The sequence below is a fragment of the Macaca nemestrina genome, chromosome 12 (genome assembly GCF_043159975.1).
Source record: "Macaca nemestrina isolate mMacNem1 chromosome 12, mMacNem.hap1, whole genome shotgun sequence".
In the NCBI taxonomy this organism is placed as follows: Eukaryota; Metazoa; Chordata; class Mammalia; order Primates; family Cercopithecidae; genus Macaca; species Macaca nemestrina.
This window is the reverse complement of record NC_092136.1, coordinates 57,726,897-57,744,378: the sequence shown is the minus strand read 5'-3', so window position 1 is coordinate 57,744,378 and position 17,482 is coordinate 57,726,897. Positions and strand designations below refer to the sequence as shown.

Below are 17,482 nucleotides of genomic sequence, written 5' to 3'. Positions count from 1 at the left end.
TGAAAGAAAACACCAGCATTGATCACTTGTAGCTGGCCGTGTCCATGAGTGATTACTGGCCTTGGCTGTGGTCTGGATCAATCCTTGTTCTCCATCTTGTTTTTTCCACTGTGCAGTTGGTTTTGTAGATGGCTGCCATCTGCTTTAAGGATGAGAGGTATTGTAAACCAACCCTCGGCAATTAACTTGGGGGAAGAGCAGAAGAAATGAAGCCCACATCCCTTAGTAGCTTACCAGTTGTTAACAGGTTGCCTCAATCATTAGTTTTATAAAAATCAGTCTTGTAAATAAAGTTTTGCAGAGGGTCTCCCCACTCTTCCCTCATCCCCTTCACGGACGTCTGAGAATCCAGGCCCTCCTCTCCTCCTCCTGGATGTAACTCAGGAGTGTCCGTGGCCTGCAGGCACCAGCGGGCCAGCAACACTGGCAGAAGACAAGTCTGAGGCCCAAGGCCCAGTGCAGATCCTGACTGTGGGCCAGTCAGACCACGCCCAGGACGCAGGGGAGACGGCAGCTGGTGGGGGCGAACGGCCCAGTGGGCAGGATCTCCGTGCCACGATGCAGAGGAAGGGTGAGCCCCACGGGGGCCCAGTGATACCCCCCAAAACTTAGTCCCAGCTTCTCAGATGTTCCTTTCTCCAGGAGCATGGCCTTCCTGTGTCCAAGCCCCTCCCTGGCCATGATGGGTGGGGGTGGGGCACACTTTGGAGACATATGAGAACCTCTTAGGCAGGGCACCTGATAACGCCCCAGTGAGGCCCAACTTTGGGGCAGATTTCGTTTTCCTTTTGCTCCTTAGATAAAGCTCCTTTTGCAAGAAGTTTCCTATATGTCTGCTAAGCTAGTGGGAGCAGGGCCAGGATACCAAGAGGCGGGGTAGATCCTCCCTGGAAACCTTCTGTTCGGTTTTCCCATCACAAGCCGTGCCCTAGGGAGCCCCTGGTGCAGGGTGGCAGAGGGAAGAAGTCTGGCAGCACCACACACATTGTGAGGAATCTAATCAAGGATGGCTTCCTGTACAAAGGACTTGGAGACAACTTGGGGATGGGGATGGCATTCCCGGGGAATGGCGGGCGGGAGGACAGCTAAGATAGAAGCTCAGAGCAAAGATGAGGGGTTAGTGGGTCCCCTCCACATTGGGCTAAGGAGCTGAGGCCTGTGCCCTGGCGGATTCCGTGGCCTATGCCAGCCAAGGCCTCTAATAGGCCAGAGGTCAGAAATGGAGGTTCCCAGTTCAAGGTGAGCTCAGTGCAGGCCTTGATACACAAGAGGCAGTGGCAGGGTGGCTGCTAGGAAGCGGGGTAATGTAGGGACTGAGCTGAAACTGGGTGGTGGGGACATATCCTGAGGATTGTGGCCAGCCCCGGCTCATGTGTGCGCCTGAGAGAATGTCCTTGTATATCTGGACATGTGTGGGAATGTATGTGTGAATGTGTCTGTACGTGTACATATGGCTAAGAGTATGTGCATAAGTGTGGGTATAGGTGAGTCAGTGTCTGAACGTATGTGACCATTGTGTATTTCAGGGGCAGGGTAGACTTCTCCTTGTTCATCCCTTCTTATTCTCTCCTTGGCCCAGGCATTTCCAGCAGCATGAGCTTTGAAGAGGATGAGGAGGATGAGGAGGAGAACAGCTCCAGCTCCTCCCAGCTAAATAGTAACACCCGCCCCAGCTCTGCTACTAGCAGGAAGTCCGTCAGGGTGAGTGAGTGAGTCTGCATCCACAGCAGTTTTTGAAGGACTGCTCATCAGAATTAGAGGTGGAGCGCGTGTGAAGAGATGATGGGGAGCTAGCTTTCTTGGGGTTGGGGCTGGACTCATACACCTTTTAGGAGCTTCTCTGCTGGCCTCTTACGTCCCTCCACTTTGCCTCCTAACCTCTTCAGCTAGGCCAGCAGGGTGATGTGTAGGGGGAGCTGCAGTTGGACAGGATGACCTCTGAGGACCTCCCATATCTCCCATCTCCACCTCTAGGAACTGTTGAGAAGAGGGCAGGGCTGGGAAGATAGCTCCTGACCCCAGGCCCAGGCTGGCCAGGCCCCCATCCCAGGATCCTTCCCTCTCTCCCACCGCCACATTAGGAGGCAGATTTGGATCCCAGATCACCAATTTGGGCTGCTTAGGGTCCTTGGGACTCAGGTGCCTGTTCTGTCCCCATAGGAGGCAGCCTCAGCCCCTAGCCCCACAGCTCCAGAGCAACCAGTGGATGTCGAGGTCCAGGATCTTGAGGAGTTTGCACTGAGGCCAGCCCCCCAGGGTATCACCATCAAATGCCGCATCACTCGGGACAAGAAAGGGATGGACCGGGGCATGTACCCCACTTACTTTCTGCACATGGACCGTGAGGACGGGAAGAAGGTAGGGTTGGTCTGGGCATGTTACCATCTAGGCTTTTCAGCCCTTGGAAGTCCTAGGGGCTGAAATGTGACTGGAAATCTCATATCTACCACTGACCTCTCAGTTCCTCAAAGAAACTGCCTTCGTGTCTGGTCAGTGCATATCTTTGTGTTTTCCAGTGCATCTGTGTGTGTGCACATATGTGCGTTTGGGAGCTGAAGCAAGGGAGAGACAGTCTGTGTGAGTGGATCTCATGACTGTGTGCAGACCAGAGGCTGAGTCTGGAATATGACCTCGTTCCACTCCCCAAGGTGTTCCTCCTGGCGGGAAGGAAGAGAAAGAAGAGTAAAACTTCCAATTACCTCATCTCTGTGGACCCAACAGACTTGTCTCGAGGAGGGGACAGCTACATCGGGAAACTGCGGTACTAGCATTCCCCCAGGAAGCAGGCGGGAGTGGGAGGGAGGGGCAGGGGCAGGCTCTCTCTAGAGGGCCTGAATCTCCCTGAAGGAGATCTAGGCCAGGGATGGATACTCTCCCAGGATCCTCTCTGATCATCACATCCAACTGGAGGCCTATGTCTATGCCAGCCTAGAGCCAGACTTGGAGATGGGCCTCACATACCCGACCCCAAGCTGTTCCCAGGAGGTGGGTGCAGGTCCACTGAGAGTGATGGATCCAACCCCAGGATGTCACTGATAATGCAGGCCACTATGGAAGAGCTGCCTTGGCTCCATAGTCAATGCCAAGGGACAGGGCTAAGAGTAAGCTCTTGAGGGAAGAGACACACAGCAGTCTTGGGGGTGGGAAGCAGTGGGGAAGGGGCAGGAAGGCTCTGAGCCTAGGCCTCCAAGTGGGGGTGGTGGGGAGGTAGGGTTTGCTGAGGAACAGAGTACCAGATTTGGGGAGCATAAATGAACATGAGAGGTCAGGAGCTAAAGCTGGAGATGGGGCTGGACTGAGACTTAGGCTGGCTGTGACAGGGGAGATCTCCTCTCTCCATGGGTGCTAAGCCTCTTCCACTGTCTTATCAGATGCCATTCTGTTTGCTCACCTCCCATGAGAAGAACTCCCATGTTCCCCCAGATAAATCTTCTGAAGAATCCTGATTTACCTCCCCGAATTGCTCTCACCGAACTGAAATGCACTTTGAGTCAACTCAGAGCAAGTTCAGGCCTTCTGCCCACGAAGTGTCTTCAAAGACGTGGATTCAGTGAGCAGTGTGCCTCCCTGGGCCTGCTGCTGGCCCAGTCCAGAATGTTTTGCAGGCTCCTCATAGAACAGACGATGAGCTGTTCTCTGCTCTGGGGCAGAGGGTGCAAGACTGTATACCGATTGTGCCTTTATTTCAGGTCCAACTTGATGGGCACCAAGTTCACTGTTTATGACAATGGAGTCAACCCTCAGAAGGCCTCATCCTCCACTTTGGAAAGTGGAACCTTACGTCAGGAGCTGGCAGCTGTGTGCTATGTGAGTCCTAGGTTCGGGGGTCTCTGCTTTCCAAGGTAGATATGAAACCCAAGACTTGTTGCCTGATCTAGGGCCTATCCCATCCATCTTAGTGGGCAGACAAGGCTGTGTGGAGAAGGGCTGTCCTCTGTGGAGTGATCCTGGCCTAGGACAGGGGCTGTCTCCTCCTGACTTCAGAGCTCACACCACAGCCGGCCATCTACTTGGGGAGCTCAGAAAACCAGGCCTGGCTCTCTGCAGTCCAGGCCAGGAGTCTCTTAGACAGAAGGAGACGGTAGGCCTGGGTTCTTGTCTGTGCATTTCCCAGATCATCCCTCTGGCATGCCAGGTTCTACATGGATTACAGGGCTCTTTGTCATCTCACTGAATGTTCAACCTAAGAGGTAGATCCTATTTTCTTTATAGATGAGGAAACTGAAGCTCAGCTGCAGCAATGTCACACAGCTCAAAAATGACCAAACTGGTATATAAATATAGGGGATTACTCTACCTCTTTGAACCTGTTTCTTCATTTTAAAAATGAGGGGTAGGTATCCCATCAGCCTGGGCATAGGCACTTCTTGGAGGCCAGAAGTAATCCACAGCTACTTTGTATGATCCTTTGGTGCCACCTGCTGACCAGTTTTGGGGAGGCAGCCTGAGTCTTCAAGTTCTTACTGAGCTCCAACTATGCATACTGTTTGAGGCACTAAGGATATGGTAATGAACAGACATAAATGTATACCTTTATGGGACTTAAAGCCCTAGTAGGGAAGACAAGCTATGAAACAGATCTATCAGTGAAGTAAGTATGTTCTTTAAAAACGCTAAGAAGAAAAAGTAGGGGAGGAGGGATAGCAAATGTCAAGGTATGTGTGAGATTTTCAGAATGGCAGGGAGGGCCTCACTGAGGTAGCTCTTGAGTAAAGACCAGAAGGAAGTGAAAAACAGCAGTGTACATGTCTAGGGGACACAGTGAGGGCAAAAGTCCTGAATGCCTGGTATGAAGAAGGAATGGAGTAGACACCAGGGAGTAAATGGTGAGGCGAGTAAGGTCATGGGGCCACGTGCAGGTAAAGTCACATCTCCAGCTTTTACTCGGAGTGAGCTGGGGAGCCACTGGAGGGTTTTGAGCAGAGGAGAAAGATCATTTAACTTAACGTGCCTGAGCACTGGCTGGTGTGTTGAGAACAGATGGTGGGAAGGAGGAATAGGAGGGCCAAGAACAGAAACCAGGAGTCTAGGTAAAGGCTGTTACAATGATCTTGGTGAGAGAAGCTAGTGGTGAAAAGTGGTGGAGTTCTGGGTATAATTGGAAGGTAGAGCTGATAGAAGCTCCTGATGGATTAGAAGTAGGATGTGGAATGGAGGACTTTGAGTGTGACCAAGTAGTTTGCCGCAGTGAATGGAAGAATTGCATTGCCGTGAGCGGAAGCAAGGATGACGCATAAGAGGAGCTAGTTCTGGCAGAGTAGAGATGCAGGAGCTCAGTTCTGGCCGTGTTAGGTTGAGAGAGATGTGTGTTAGACTTTGGAGTGGAGATGGTGGGAACTAGCTCTTCATTTTTATTCCCGTCCCCCCCACCTTCTCCAGTAGGTAAATAGATGCCTCAGGTGGCCAGTGTTGCATTCTCTTTCCCAGGAGACAAACGTCTTAGGCTTCAAGGGGCCTCGGAAGATGAGCGTGATTGTTCCAGGCATGAACATGGTTCACGAGAGAGTCTCCATCCGCCCCCGCAACGTGAGCCTCTACCCTTCACTCCCCTCTTTCCCCATCATCCTAGTCTCTGCATGAGCTTCTAAGGGCAGAACTCCAGCTGATGTGTATATGTGGAGGGGATATCGTATGAGAAAGCCCTGTAGGTCTAGGGAAATCTAAGGACCCCCATTCCTGGGATAGATCCCTCTTTGGGGTGGTCATGGTGCCAAAGGCCTGGGCCTGGCTCAGGTGAGGTTGCCCTCCCAGGAGCATGAGACACTGCTAGCACGCTGGCAGAATAAGAACACGGAGAGTATCATCGAGCTGCAAAACAAGACACCTGTCTGGAATGATGACACACAGTCCTATGTACTCAACTTCCATGGGCGCGTCACACAGGCCTCTGTGAAGAACTTCCAGATCATCCATGGCAATGACCGTGAGTGTTTCTGTCCCTACTCATTATGGTCCGTAGGATACCCAAGGCCCTTAGCATAGGGTTCAGCCCACCTACCACTGCCTACACCGGCTAGAGTTTAAGAATGTGAGCTATACAGCTTAGGTTAGATGTATGGAACTTTCTAACCCTAATGACTGGGAGGTCCTGGAAGAACCGTCTTTGCAGCCCTGGTCCTAGATTCTGTGTATTCAGCAGAGTCTCAGGCATGGGAACACCCCTTAAAAGGACTTTTCCTCTTCTCTGTCCCCTGGTGTTCACATGCATCTTACTTTCTTCTTTGCCATCTGCTACCTCTTTGCTGCCACTTCTCCCAATTGGCCTTTGTTTTACTTCCTTTGTGATTCCCCTGGCATCTCCGCTTCTCACTTTTTCTTCCCTCATGTGGTTTGGGTGTCTGTCTATCCTTCCCTGGCTCTACCATTCCTGCCCTGTCCTTTTCTCTGTCTGTGCCTGTGCTTGGCCCCAGCGGACTACATCGTGATGCAGTTTGGCCGGGTAGCAGAGGATGTGTTCACCATGGATTACAACTACCCGCTGTGTGCACTGCAGGCCTTTGCCATTGCCCTGTCCAGCTTCGACAGCAAGCTGGCGTGTGAGTAGAGGCCTCTTCGTGCCCTTTGGGGTTGCCCAGCCTGGAGCGGAGCTTGCCTGCCTGCCTGTGGAGACAGCCCTGCCTACCCTCTGTATATAGGCCTTCTGCCAGATGAAGCTTTGGCCTTCAGTGGGCTCCCTGGCCCAGCCAGCCAGGAACTGGCTCCTCTGCCTCTACTGCTGAGGCAGGGGAGTAGTGGAGAGCGGGTGGGTGGGTGTGAAGGGATGAAAATAATTCTTTCGTGCCCCGAGATCACACACTCCCACCCTTGGGGTAGTAGTGTGTCGTAGTCGTGGTTACCAAGCTGAAGAACCTCTTCAGCTGGGAAGGCCAGAAGAGGCATTAGAGGGAGAGGAAGCACAATGCAGGGCTGCTGTGGCCCAGTCATCCGCTCAGGCAAGGAGTCAGATGGCATCGGGTACTTCAGCAGGTAGGGGCACAGTGAGTGTGTGTATGTATGAAGGCCATGTCAACTTTATGTAGCACAGGGCTTGGTGGCCGAGCCTGGCCCTTAAACAACTGCAGAAAGCCCTTCAACTAAAGAAGGCCTCACCCAACCCTGAGAGAAGTTGGGAGGATGGTGGGGACAAGTAAGTGGCAGGACCCTGTCAGGATTGCAGGTGCCTGGCTCGCAGTGGCTGTGGGAATCAGCTGGTGGCTAGGGTTCCAGCGCATTTGATTTCTCCAGGTTTGCTGTGTCTCACAGAGGCAGTAGGAACCCAATTGACAGGGCTGTCTTAGTGGAGGGGCCTGCAGGACACAGGCTCAGCATGCAGAAGTGCATGAACAGGGTCCCTGGATCAGGGTTGTTCTGGGAGTTCTCTCAGCTGCCCCAGGAGCTCTCTGCTGAGCAGCCCAGCACGACCCCCAGGAAATACAGATGGGGTCCAGGTCACCAGCTGACTGCACACAGCTAGGCATGCCTGGGGGGATCCTGCTGCCAGAGAACCATTCTCAGGCCATGGCATGCTCCTTGAAGAATTCTCTCTCTCTCTCTCTTTCTCTCGCTCTCTGGACCCAACTCTCTCACTGCTGTCAGGCAATATTTTAGAACCACAAGAGATCAGCGGTGGCAGGACCCTTAGGGATCTAGTACAACCTTGTTGCTTTAGGTGAATCACAGAAAACGGGGCTTGCCCTAGGTCACCTAGCTGGTTAATGGCAGCATTAAGAACTTCAAGTTCTCTTGATTTCTTTGTTCCTATTGTCCCCCAAGAAACTAGTATCTCTGGCCTCCTGGGGCCCATTCTGCATGTCCTCCTCACTCCCCCCGATTCCAGAGACTTAGAAACAACAAAGTTGATACATAAGATTGAAACCATTCCAGTAGGAAATCAGGCAGTTTGCTGTTGAAAGTTGTCTGGCTTTTTGCATGTGAGTATGATCCAGGACTGGCCTGTGTCTGGCCCCTCTTTGAGGGCTACTCAGCAGTAGGCAGGCCTTAGTAAGGCTGCCGCACACTTTTTGGTCTAGGTGAGAGTGCATAAAGGTTCTGGGGCTGAGCCTGATAATTCCCTCCACTGCCGCTATTTCTCCTTGGATGGCACCATCCACCTGGCAGGCTTGGGAACTCTAAGCTCAAGCTCTTGCTCATTTGTCATTTACCCTGGTGGAAGCTTCTTGCCCAGATAGAGATCTGAAATCGGTGGGAAGCAAGCAGGGATTGTACCTTGCTTTAGAGTAGATATGTTTCGAAAAGCAAAGTAGAAATTTTTTTAAATATAAGTTGTATTTTAAACATGTTAGGCTTTGTAGGTGAAGGACTTGTTTTGACTTAAGTAGGAGTAATATGCTCTCATTTCTTTGTAATGTAGATTTTCGTATTTTGAATGCTTAAAGCAAGGCATACCTGTTCTAGCAGGATCTGCCCAGACCTCGGCCGTACATCTCTGTGAGAAGCCCCTCCAAGGATTAGCTTTTGCAACATGGTCCAGTTTCTAGAGGGCACTAGAACTTTCTGTGCCAGGGCTGGCGAGTTATCATGGTGCCATCCTCCTTTCTATAGTTCCAGTTTAGCCCTTCCTTCCCTGCCTTTAAGGAGAAGAAATGTGGTGACATTTGAGATGATGGAAACTAGATCACCTCTAATGTCAGGTCAAGCTATTTCTCTGGATCTATGATTTTAAGATAAAACAGGCTGGTTCTGAGTTCTGGTAAGACAGAGACCCTGGCGGTAGTGGAAAAATCAGAAGCACAAAGGAAAACTCTTGGCCTCTGCTTTCTCCTGTAGCACACAGAAGAGGGAGTTGGCTAGATCTTTTGGTGGGGTCAGGAAACATGGGCTGAGCTTTCTAGTCTGAGTGTGGAGAAGGGTAACCTCAGCCACAAAGCTCTGTCAGGCATTGAGTGACAAGCCTCAGCAGCTGAGTGCACTCCTGGTGATGCTGGTTTTCCTTGAATACTGGCCCTGGGGCTATGGACGCATGGACTCATAAAGCTGTTGGCGCCCCTGGAAACCACCTGGGTTCAGCCTCTCCCACAGTAAGAGTTCTTGCCCTTCATACCCTCTCGCTGGATGGATGGTCCTTGATTAGGCAGGGAATTAATGACAGAATGAGCAGTCCCTAATGGTATTGGGCAGCTGGGAGTTTAGGCAGCTTCTCTGTAACCGCTCCTGGGACCACACCTGAAAACTCTACACCCTCTGCCCCAGAACAATTCTGGAGAGTGGTGAAGTTCACTGTCCCAACTCTTCTCCAAGTCTAGCTTTTCTTTCCTTCTGGCTCCAAGGTGCTCTGTGTCGGTCTGTGTATGTGTGTGTCTGCGTGTCTCTGTGTATATTTGGGGAAAAGGGCAATCAGCAATCAACTGAGGTTCCTTAATTGTGATTATATTCCTGAGAATGAGTAGGAAAGGAATAAGGATGTTATGATCGCCTGTGGATTCTGTCCATTCATTTCATGCTCTTTGAACAGAAGGTATACCTGGGAAAATACCAGCTTTTTCTCTCAGGGTTCTGAGTGAGAGGACACCATCCAAGAATGTTGTTAGCTTTTCAGTTCCCACTCTGCATTGCCTGAAGAAATTGGTATGTTGCACGTATGCTTTTGGTTGAAATTGAACATATTCTAGTGAATGTGCCTTAAAAATCACGACACTAGTTCAGAGGAAGCACATAAGGTCCAGACCTATGGCGAAGACAGGTGTTGGAAGACAGGACTGTGATAGTCAGAAGCTGTAAGAGAACTTTTGGAGCCTGCAGGACATTTACCTCTTAAATAAACTTAGCATTTAGAGGTAGTTCTAAATTTAACAAGTGACAGGGTTGATTTGAAAGAAAAAGGTCCATGCTTTGCTTACAATGGAGTCTGCAGTGAGGGGAGATACTGAGATAGCCATTTCTATGGCTCTGTTATGAAAGCACAAATTCCATCTCCTAGATGGACTTCCTGGTTTTCTCCTACTGCAGTAACACTGGCCTTCCCTTCTCTAATTCCTTACCCCAGCTGCGGCATCCCTGTGTCAACCCAGGATGCCAAGTGGCCCTCAGATTACACTTCTCCAGATAGCTGAATGAGTCTGCTTTCACTGTTACTGGGACCTGAATGATCGGCAGTCAGGGCCCAGAGTTGGAACTCTATACTACCCTGGGCTCTGGTGTGTAGGCTTGTAGTAGCCACCAGTAATAAGCCAAGGGCTGGGCTCTTGTTTGAGTTTATGGCCACCTGGAATTTTCTGTCATCTCAGGATACAGTTGGGAGGGGCAGAACAGACATTATGACAGGTTTGGTTTTTAAAATTTCCAACCAAGTTTGAAAAGGCAAGTTGGTCTTATAGAAAGCACTACTGCACTGAGTAGCTATGTGATTTTGAGCAAACCATGTAATCTCTCTAGGTCCATTTTCCTAAACCACAAGATGAAGATGTTACATTGTCAAAGCTTGCTGTAGGATTCGGGGTGAATGAAAGTTACTCCTTGCTTTCATCACTACCTTTATAGCTCATTACTGTGCCTTTTTTTCTTTCCTAAGACATCACATCCCTCTCCTCTGTGCTCCTGTCCCTCCCTCCCCCTAGCAAGGTCCAGGCAAAGCTGGAGATGAGGCTGAGATCCAGATTTTCTTAGAAGGCAACTTAGAATGGCTAGGAAAGGGAAACCTGACTGCTTGGTCAGGAGGGTGCACGATCTCTTGCTGGGAACACAGCCAGTTTTCACAATGCCTAGAATGTGTGTGTCTATTTGCACAAGTTGTCTTTTCCTATTTTGGAGTGGTCAGACATTTATTTTTGTTCAAGATTATCTGGAGTTTTAGACAAATTTACAAAACTGTGCTTTTATTAAGTGACTTTTTGAATAAACTTCTTTGGTATTCTGGAGCAAATGTATTTATTTATTGGTATGTGCAATGACAAACTTGGTATTTTCCCATGTTGACATTACGTATGTTGTAGAATTTAGTGTTTGTCTAAGTACAGACATATATCAACAAATTAAACTTGAATTGTTTCAACATTTTCGTGTACTTTTTTCATAAAAGGGGGAAAAAAGCCCTGTTTACTTCCTTTTTTCTGTACCTTTCATTCATTGTTTCCTAGGAGCCTCAGGTGGGTAAGTAGGTGGTAATAGCAAAGAGGTCATAACCTCACCAATGACATGCAGGTCAACACTGTCCTCCCTCTGGCTGTCCCTTTCAAGTTTAAGGTTCATCAGAACCACACCCAGAGACTGGAAAAATGGTGAAGTCAGAAGGTTCTTAAGTTAGAGCAGTTCTCTTCAGGGTCTGCTGTGCCACCTGAAGGGGCTGGTGGTTCCTCAGTATCCCCTGTGGGCCTGGCCTTTAGAAGAGAACAGGGCTGTAGAGATGAAAAAGGTACAAAAGACCCAACCACTTGATTTCTCTGGGCTTGCTTGGACCCTAACCCATTTAAACAGGACTTAGACATGCTTAGGAATCTTTTTTGTTGCAGGGCAGCTGTGGCAGATTTGACAGATTTGAAACCAAAAAGGAAGGGAGGCTATAGTGGTAGCTAGAAGCAGACATGAAAGCTAATGGTCTGACCCAGAGAGGAGGTTATAACTAAAGGCACCCAGAGACTGCAGAAGGGCCCTGCGCCACTCCAGGCAGTTAGGGTAGCCTTAGAGGGTGTCAAGTGTGACATCTCAGCAACACTGGACTTGGTGGTGACGGTGATCATGCTGTCACCAAGCACCTACCTTATGCTTTGCCCTGGCACAGACATTTTATAAACAGCATCTTATTCAATCCAAACAGCCCTGTAAAGAGAGCATTTCCCAATTCATGGGGAAACTGGTTCTCTGAGAGGTTAAGGAATGACCTAAGAGGAGAAATTTGGCCTATTTTCTTTGTATAAAAAAAGGGAAATGAACAGGAAGCACATTTTAGAAAAGTCAATGGTCAAGGCAAAGTCATAAATGTATTCATGTTTTTTTCTCAGTATTGCTGAATAGCTAAAGTATTAAATGTTTCTTTGGAACACAAATAGTCCAGATTGAAGAGAACTTTGAGAGTAGGGTAATAAATAAGGTTTGTTTATTCCCCCAGATCTAGAGTTCTGAGGTGACCAAGGGCATTTCCTACCTGAACCACGGCCTATCTCCTGTGGCCTCTGCCTCTGCCCCTGGTGGGAAATAGCATATACAGGATATTCTAAAAAAGAAAGAGGGTTTTGTTTGTTTAGTCAGCAGGTTGAAAAATCTTAGATGGCTATAGACAGAGGTGGCCCTATGTCCAGGATAGTCTTAGTTTATGCCTATCACCTTGGCATAATTACATTTTTTTTTTTTTTTTTTTTGAGACGGAGTCTCGCTTTGTGGTCCAGGCTGGAGTGCAGTGGCCGGATCTCAGCTCACTGCAAGCTCCGCCTCCCGGGTTTACGCCATTCTCCTGCCTCAGCCTCCCGAGTAGCTGGGACTACAGGCACCCGCCACCTCGCCCGGCTAGTTTTTTGTATTTTTTAGTAGAGACGGGGTTTCACCGTGTTAGCCAGGATGGTCTCGATCTCCTGACCTCGTGATCCGCCCGTCTCGGCCTCCCAAACTGCTGGGATTACAGGCTTGAGCCACCGCGCCCGGCCGCATAATTACATTAAAGCTCCCTTTTTCCAAGGTGTTTGCATTTGGACCATAAGTTATTTGATCACCCAAGCCATATAAGGTGCAGAGTATGGTTCTCAAAGGCCACTGCTTCTACAGGCCAAATACACCTCCACTCCTCAGCACACCTCCCTGGGCTCAGCTTCTGGAGCTAGTCATGGAGATAATGAAATGGTTTCTTTGTGCTCCCGTTGTGACCAGGAAAGAGGATCTCCTGGCTGCACTACCCACCTGATTTATCAAGAATGATCCCAGATTATGCAGTTGTTTTGTGGGCTAACTGTCCATAGAGGTATGACTTGTGTACTCTGCCACACTGCCCAAAGGCCAGGGGACTGATCAAGTTCCCAGCCCCCTTGTTGTGAGAAATGAAGACCGCAAGAAAAGAAACAGCAGCCCTGGCAACAAAAACCAGTCCCATGATTTTGTCATCCTGGGTTGTATACACACATAACTATCATCCCTGAAGGATAAAATAATTCTGGAAAATCCAAAAAGAATTGTCTGAATTCTAAATAACTGAAAGGTACATCCAAATGTCTGATATATACATACACAAATATATTCCTTATATATAAACCAAGCAAGAGCTAGGGCAGGACGAACTACCATAAGGGCTTAGTACTTCTGGCAGGAATTTCCATAAGCCAATTTTCCCCAAAGACTAACAACACTTTACATAACAGCCTCATCAAAATACTTGAACATCCATGTATTTTCACACCTACTGCTTTTTTCAACATCTCCTTCTGCCAAGAATGTCCTCTCTTCTTTGCCCACCTGAAGAAGTTCTTAGCATGCCTCAAGGCCCACCTCCCAAGAAACTGAAGTGTCTTGGAAATACTTTAGCAAAAACAATTTCTCTTTTTGTAGTTTTGGGCCCATGTCTGAATTATAGCATAGCCCTTATAATAAAAACATAATTACCACTTAATGAGTGGTTATCATGTATGAGCTAGAACCAATGCTGTTTTACACACACACACACACTGATTTCATTTAACCAGAACTTTTAATACTCTTCCCTTTACTACCCTGAAGCCAAAGCTCAGACCAGTTAAGGAGCCAATCCAAGATTCCACAGCTAGAAAATGCAGGGACAGAGCATGGCTCATGTTTCTCTGCCTGCAGAATTCACAATCTTGAGCCCTCTTATAGAGTCATAGTTCATTTTATCTGTCAGGCTCTCTCTCATTATATTGAGTTTTTTGAGAGCAGAAATTGAGCCTCTGTTCCTAGTACCTAGCACTGAGCAACTGACTGCTAAATGAATGAATTAGCTAGAAGAAAACAGAAGTATTTATCTCTAATAAGGGAATCATATCCTAGGGCAAAAAGGAAATCTGAACGAGGAACCCAGAGCTCTCCTCATAAATCAACCCCTCATAGTAAACGAAGGGAAATAACAGAAAACAATTTATCAAAACAGTAAAGAGCACCTGTTATTTTTCACCTTTAGTGTACATCTAGATTGCATTCAATACATTTTAAACTGCATTCTTTACAATGTGAAGCAAATGTTCTACACAGAGATAGATGCAATATACTTTCATAAATTCAGTCTTGAATGACTTTTCTCTGTAACTCAATTAACAATAAATGCCTAGTAGTAGCCGACAGATTATCTTACTATGATCCCATACCTTCTAACAGCAGTCTGTATGCTGATGTATGATTTTAAACTATTTTCCCGGCATCTTATTCATGCCAAGCATAATGTAACTCTAAAAGCCATATCTACCTTTACATAATTTCTTAATTTTCCAGTCTTCTACATTTCATGACTGGGAATGTCTTTGGGAATGTGCCCTCTTCAAACTCTCAGGTCTTACATGTAAACTGAATTCACACATACTTCATGATGTAATTCATGGGTACTATCTTGTCTCAAGACATGTGTCAGATGCAGTAAGGAGAAAAGGCCTTTAGTTTGGTCCAAATCTCCCAGGCCTAATCTAGTTGCGACACTCCCCGGCTCTCTCAAAAAACCCAAATATCTGAGTATGGAACATATGGTCTCTACCCCTGGGCGCTGCTACATTGGTTCTCTGCAACAGACATACTCCAGCTTCCCTGTTGAGTTGGCACTTTGTATACAAGATCAGTTCTCATTTCTGTTTCAATTTATGTGCTTTTGAGAACAAATTTCTCAAAGGGTGCAACATTCAGAAAGAGCTTTAGGTAAGGACTGTCCACAAGCGCACAGATTCTCTCCCCAGTTGCTGGCTTCCTGGCCTTCTGAGCTCCTCATGGCAGGAGCAGAATTCACAATCTTGAGCCCTCTTATAGGGCTGCAGCCTCCTCATGGCAGGACCATCCCTGGGCAGGCCTTCCTACAGCTTCAATGGCCTCAAGTCTTGTCTCTGCAAGGCAGGGTCTAAAGTCTTTATCTAAAGCTTCCTCTGTCCACTGAAAACCAGGAGTGCAAAGGTACTTCTGGGCTTGGCAGTTCTGTTAAGCAGAACAGGGGTAAAGGAAGCTAGATATCCAGGCAGTATCAGAGTAAAACAGTCCCCAAACAAGCCTCTGGGCTCATTCTCAGATCAGTGGGAGTCTTCCCTACTCTGGAGAAAAGAGGACGTTTGAGGCAGCATCAATGTTCCTAGGAAGACCCTCACTGCAAGGAAGAGGCTTCAGCTCAGAGAGCAGTCTTACCCTGCTCTGGGCCCAGCCCCACAAATAAAATGTTCTCTTTTCCCCAGGGGACTACTAACCTGCTCAAGGCCCAAAGAATAAGGCATCTTGGAGTCTGAAATCTTCATTCTTGCAACCTTAAGTCCTCATCATCTGTAAGCTGATGTTCGTTCACAGGTGAACTATCTGTTACACCTACCAGGAAGAGTCAGACCTTTGCCCCTGAGTGGTTCCATCTGTAACTACAATAGACCAAACATAATTACTTAATGGATCAACTTCTCTGATAGGGGAAAGGCAGGAAGAGAAAGAGCAAAGCTGTCCTGTGTTCACACTAATGTCCATGTTTTACAAGGTGACAGGTGTGTGAGCACCAGGAAGGATACATGATATCCATGATAGTGGCCTGATAGCTATGACACTTGAACACAGTGAAGAAAGTACAGGGCACAGGGCCAAGAAGGAAATCTGAGGAGAGAAAGGTCACCTTGGGACTTGAGTAATGGATACTTCAGACTGGCTGTTTTCACTCTAAACCCTGGGGGTTACGCTTCCTCAGCATGCTGCCTGTATATGCTTTATCGATGTTGATGCCCAACCCTTCATCTCTAAAGTCTTGGGACCACTCTTCTTTAGTGGTTTCCTCTTGCTCAAGGTAGCTATCTGCATTGAATCCAGCATTCTCTGCCAAGACAGCAGGATCCTCGTCTTCATGAAAACAGCAGGAACACGTTTCTGGCTTTGGATCACACGAGGTGACAGAATTATCTTCCTGGGCTCTGGGGTCAGTGGGCAGACTTTCCCAACCCAAATGATCTGATTCTTCCTCTTCTATCACTCCCATTCTCTCAGCTGTTTCTTCAGCAGAAAGCTCTTTTGGGTCAGGGTAATCCACCAAAATAGTTTCTTGCCTACGCTTGATACACTCTGAAAGGTCATAAATTGGGTAAGTCTCTTCAGGGTAACCTAGAGAGAAAAGTAGCACAAAGTATTACAAAGAATGTCTCCTCAAAAAAAATTGTGTCAGGTTCAAAGAGGATTCTCAGGCAGCAGCCATCTTATCCTAATAGATCCACTGAAGACATCTCTTAAGATTCCAATAGTTCTAAAGTTTCACTTGAGCAAATTCTTAGCAATCTGGCTGACTATCCCAATGCTCTGAAATACAAACCAATTCAGATGAAAATCCCTTCTTATGTGTAGGGTGCTTGGGGCAGAGTTAAGTCTTATACCACGTGTTTTTGCAGTACTGATGAAGATTAAACAAACAACGTGAGCCTTTAGTTTAAAAAAAAAAAAAAAAAGGCATCAAATATCAGAGCACGGCTCCAGGCTAATGTTTATAATTTCTATTTGAAACAATTTCCAAATCTTCCTTGGTGAAGGGGGGAGAGGAAAGGAATGCTAAGCTCTTTGAAAAATACCCCATGAAGCTTTCTATTTATCAAAACAGTTGAAATAGCTTGCAAGTGTCAAAAATAGAGAGCACTTTAGCAAGACATGCCCAAGATCCCGAAGGACAAGCACTGCATTTTTGGAAGACAGAATTCCTGTTGTTGGCTTCTTCATCTTCACAAAATGGAACAAAAGAAAACAACAAACTGGTAAACAAAATGAATAACACTGGTACTGAATCCCAGCTAGGATAATGAGAAAAGAGAAACTGTTGCCAAATTACCAAACGAAATGAAATAAATCTGTGTCAGCCAAGCAAGCCTGAGCAGCAGATGGGCCGTGCTGGAGCTCACACACCAGTACTGGCACCAGCGGCAGTGATCACGACACAGTGCAGAAAGCTGGAGGATTCAGAACCCATTTGCCCATTATGATAATTGGCAAATTCAACCCTAATGTAAACCACTTTGTGCCTACAAACTGTGACAAATAAGTCTTTTTTGGTGCAATGTAGGGTGTGTGGAGACATTTCTACATTCACTGCTTTTTCTGACTATAAAAATCATACAGACACATTTGTAGAAAATTTGGAAAACATACAGGCTAATTTTAAAAAGAAAACACAAATCACCCATATCATCACTCATAATAATTTGCTTTTTTCTGGCCTTTTAACCATATAAAACATGTCTTTTCTTTTCTTTTTTTCTTTTGAGGCGGAGTCTCGCTCTGAGACCTGCCCAGGCTGGAATGCAGTGGTGCAATCTCGGTTCACTGCAACCTCCACGTCCATGGTTCAAGTGATTCTCCTGCCTCAGCCTGCTGAGTAGCTGAGACTACAGGTGCATTCCACCACACCTGG

At 47.5% G+C, this 17,482-nt stretch overlaps 2 protein-coding genes across 12 annotated transcripts in view; one reads left to right on the top strand and one right to left on the bottom strand.

The window, feature by feature from the left end:
* LOC105488733 (TUB bipartite transcription factor) overlaps positions 1 to 7,654 on the top strand; it is an 84,962-nt gene extending 77,308 nt beyond the window's left edge. For all 3 annotated transcript variants that reach the window (XM_011753081.2, XM_011753079.3, XM_011753082.2), the window contains 8 exons: positions 404 to 571; positions 1,580 to 1,701; positions 2,161 to 2,358; positions 2,649 to 2,761; positions 3,690 to 3,807; positions 5,428 to 5,526; positions 5,752 to 5,923; positions 6,411 to 7,654. In XM_011753081.2, the coding sequence (XP_011751383.2) occupies positions 404 to 571; positions 1,580 to 1,701; positions 2,161 to 2,358; positions 2,649 to 2,761; positions 3,690 to 3,807; positions 5,428 to 5,526; positions 5,752 to 5,923; positions 6,411 to 6,544 (1,124 nt within the window). In that variant the 3' untranslated portion in view covers positions 6,545 to 7,654. The remainder of the gene's footprint in view (positions 1 to 403; positions 572 to 1,579; positions 1,702 to 2,160; positions 2,359 to 2,648; positions 2,762 to 3,689; positions 3,808 to 5,427; positions 5,527 to 5,751; positions 5,924 to 6,410) is intronic.
* Positions 1 to 17,482, bottom strand: part of LOC105488732 (RIC3 acetylcholine receptor chaperone) — a 70,208-nt gene that overhangs the window by 901 nt on the left and 51,825 nt on the right. For 6 of the 9 annotated variants that reach the window (XM_011753071.2, XM_011753073.2, XM_011753077.3 and 3 more), the window contains one exon: positions 14,896 to 16,191. In XM_011753071.2, the coding sequence (XP_011751373.1) occupies positions 15,752 to 16,191 (440 nt within the window). In that variant the 3' untranslated portion in view covers positions 14,896 to 15,751. Of the gene's footprint in view, positions 1 to 8,524; positions 12,146 to 14,895; positions 16,192 to 17,482 lie in introns of those variants that run through there. The other 3 variants (XR_011610861.1, XR_011610860.1, XM_011753072.2) reach the window with 3 other exon arrangements.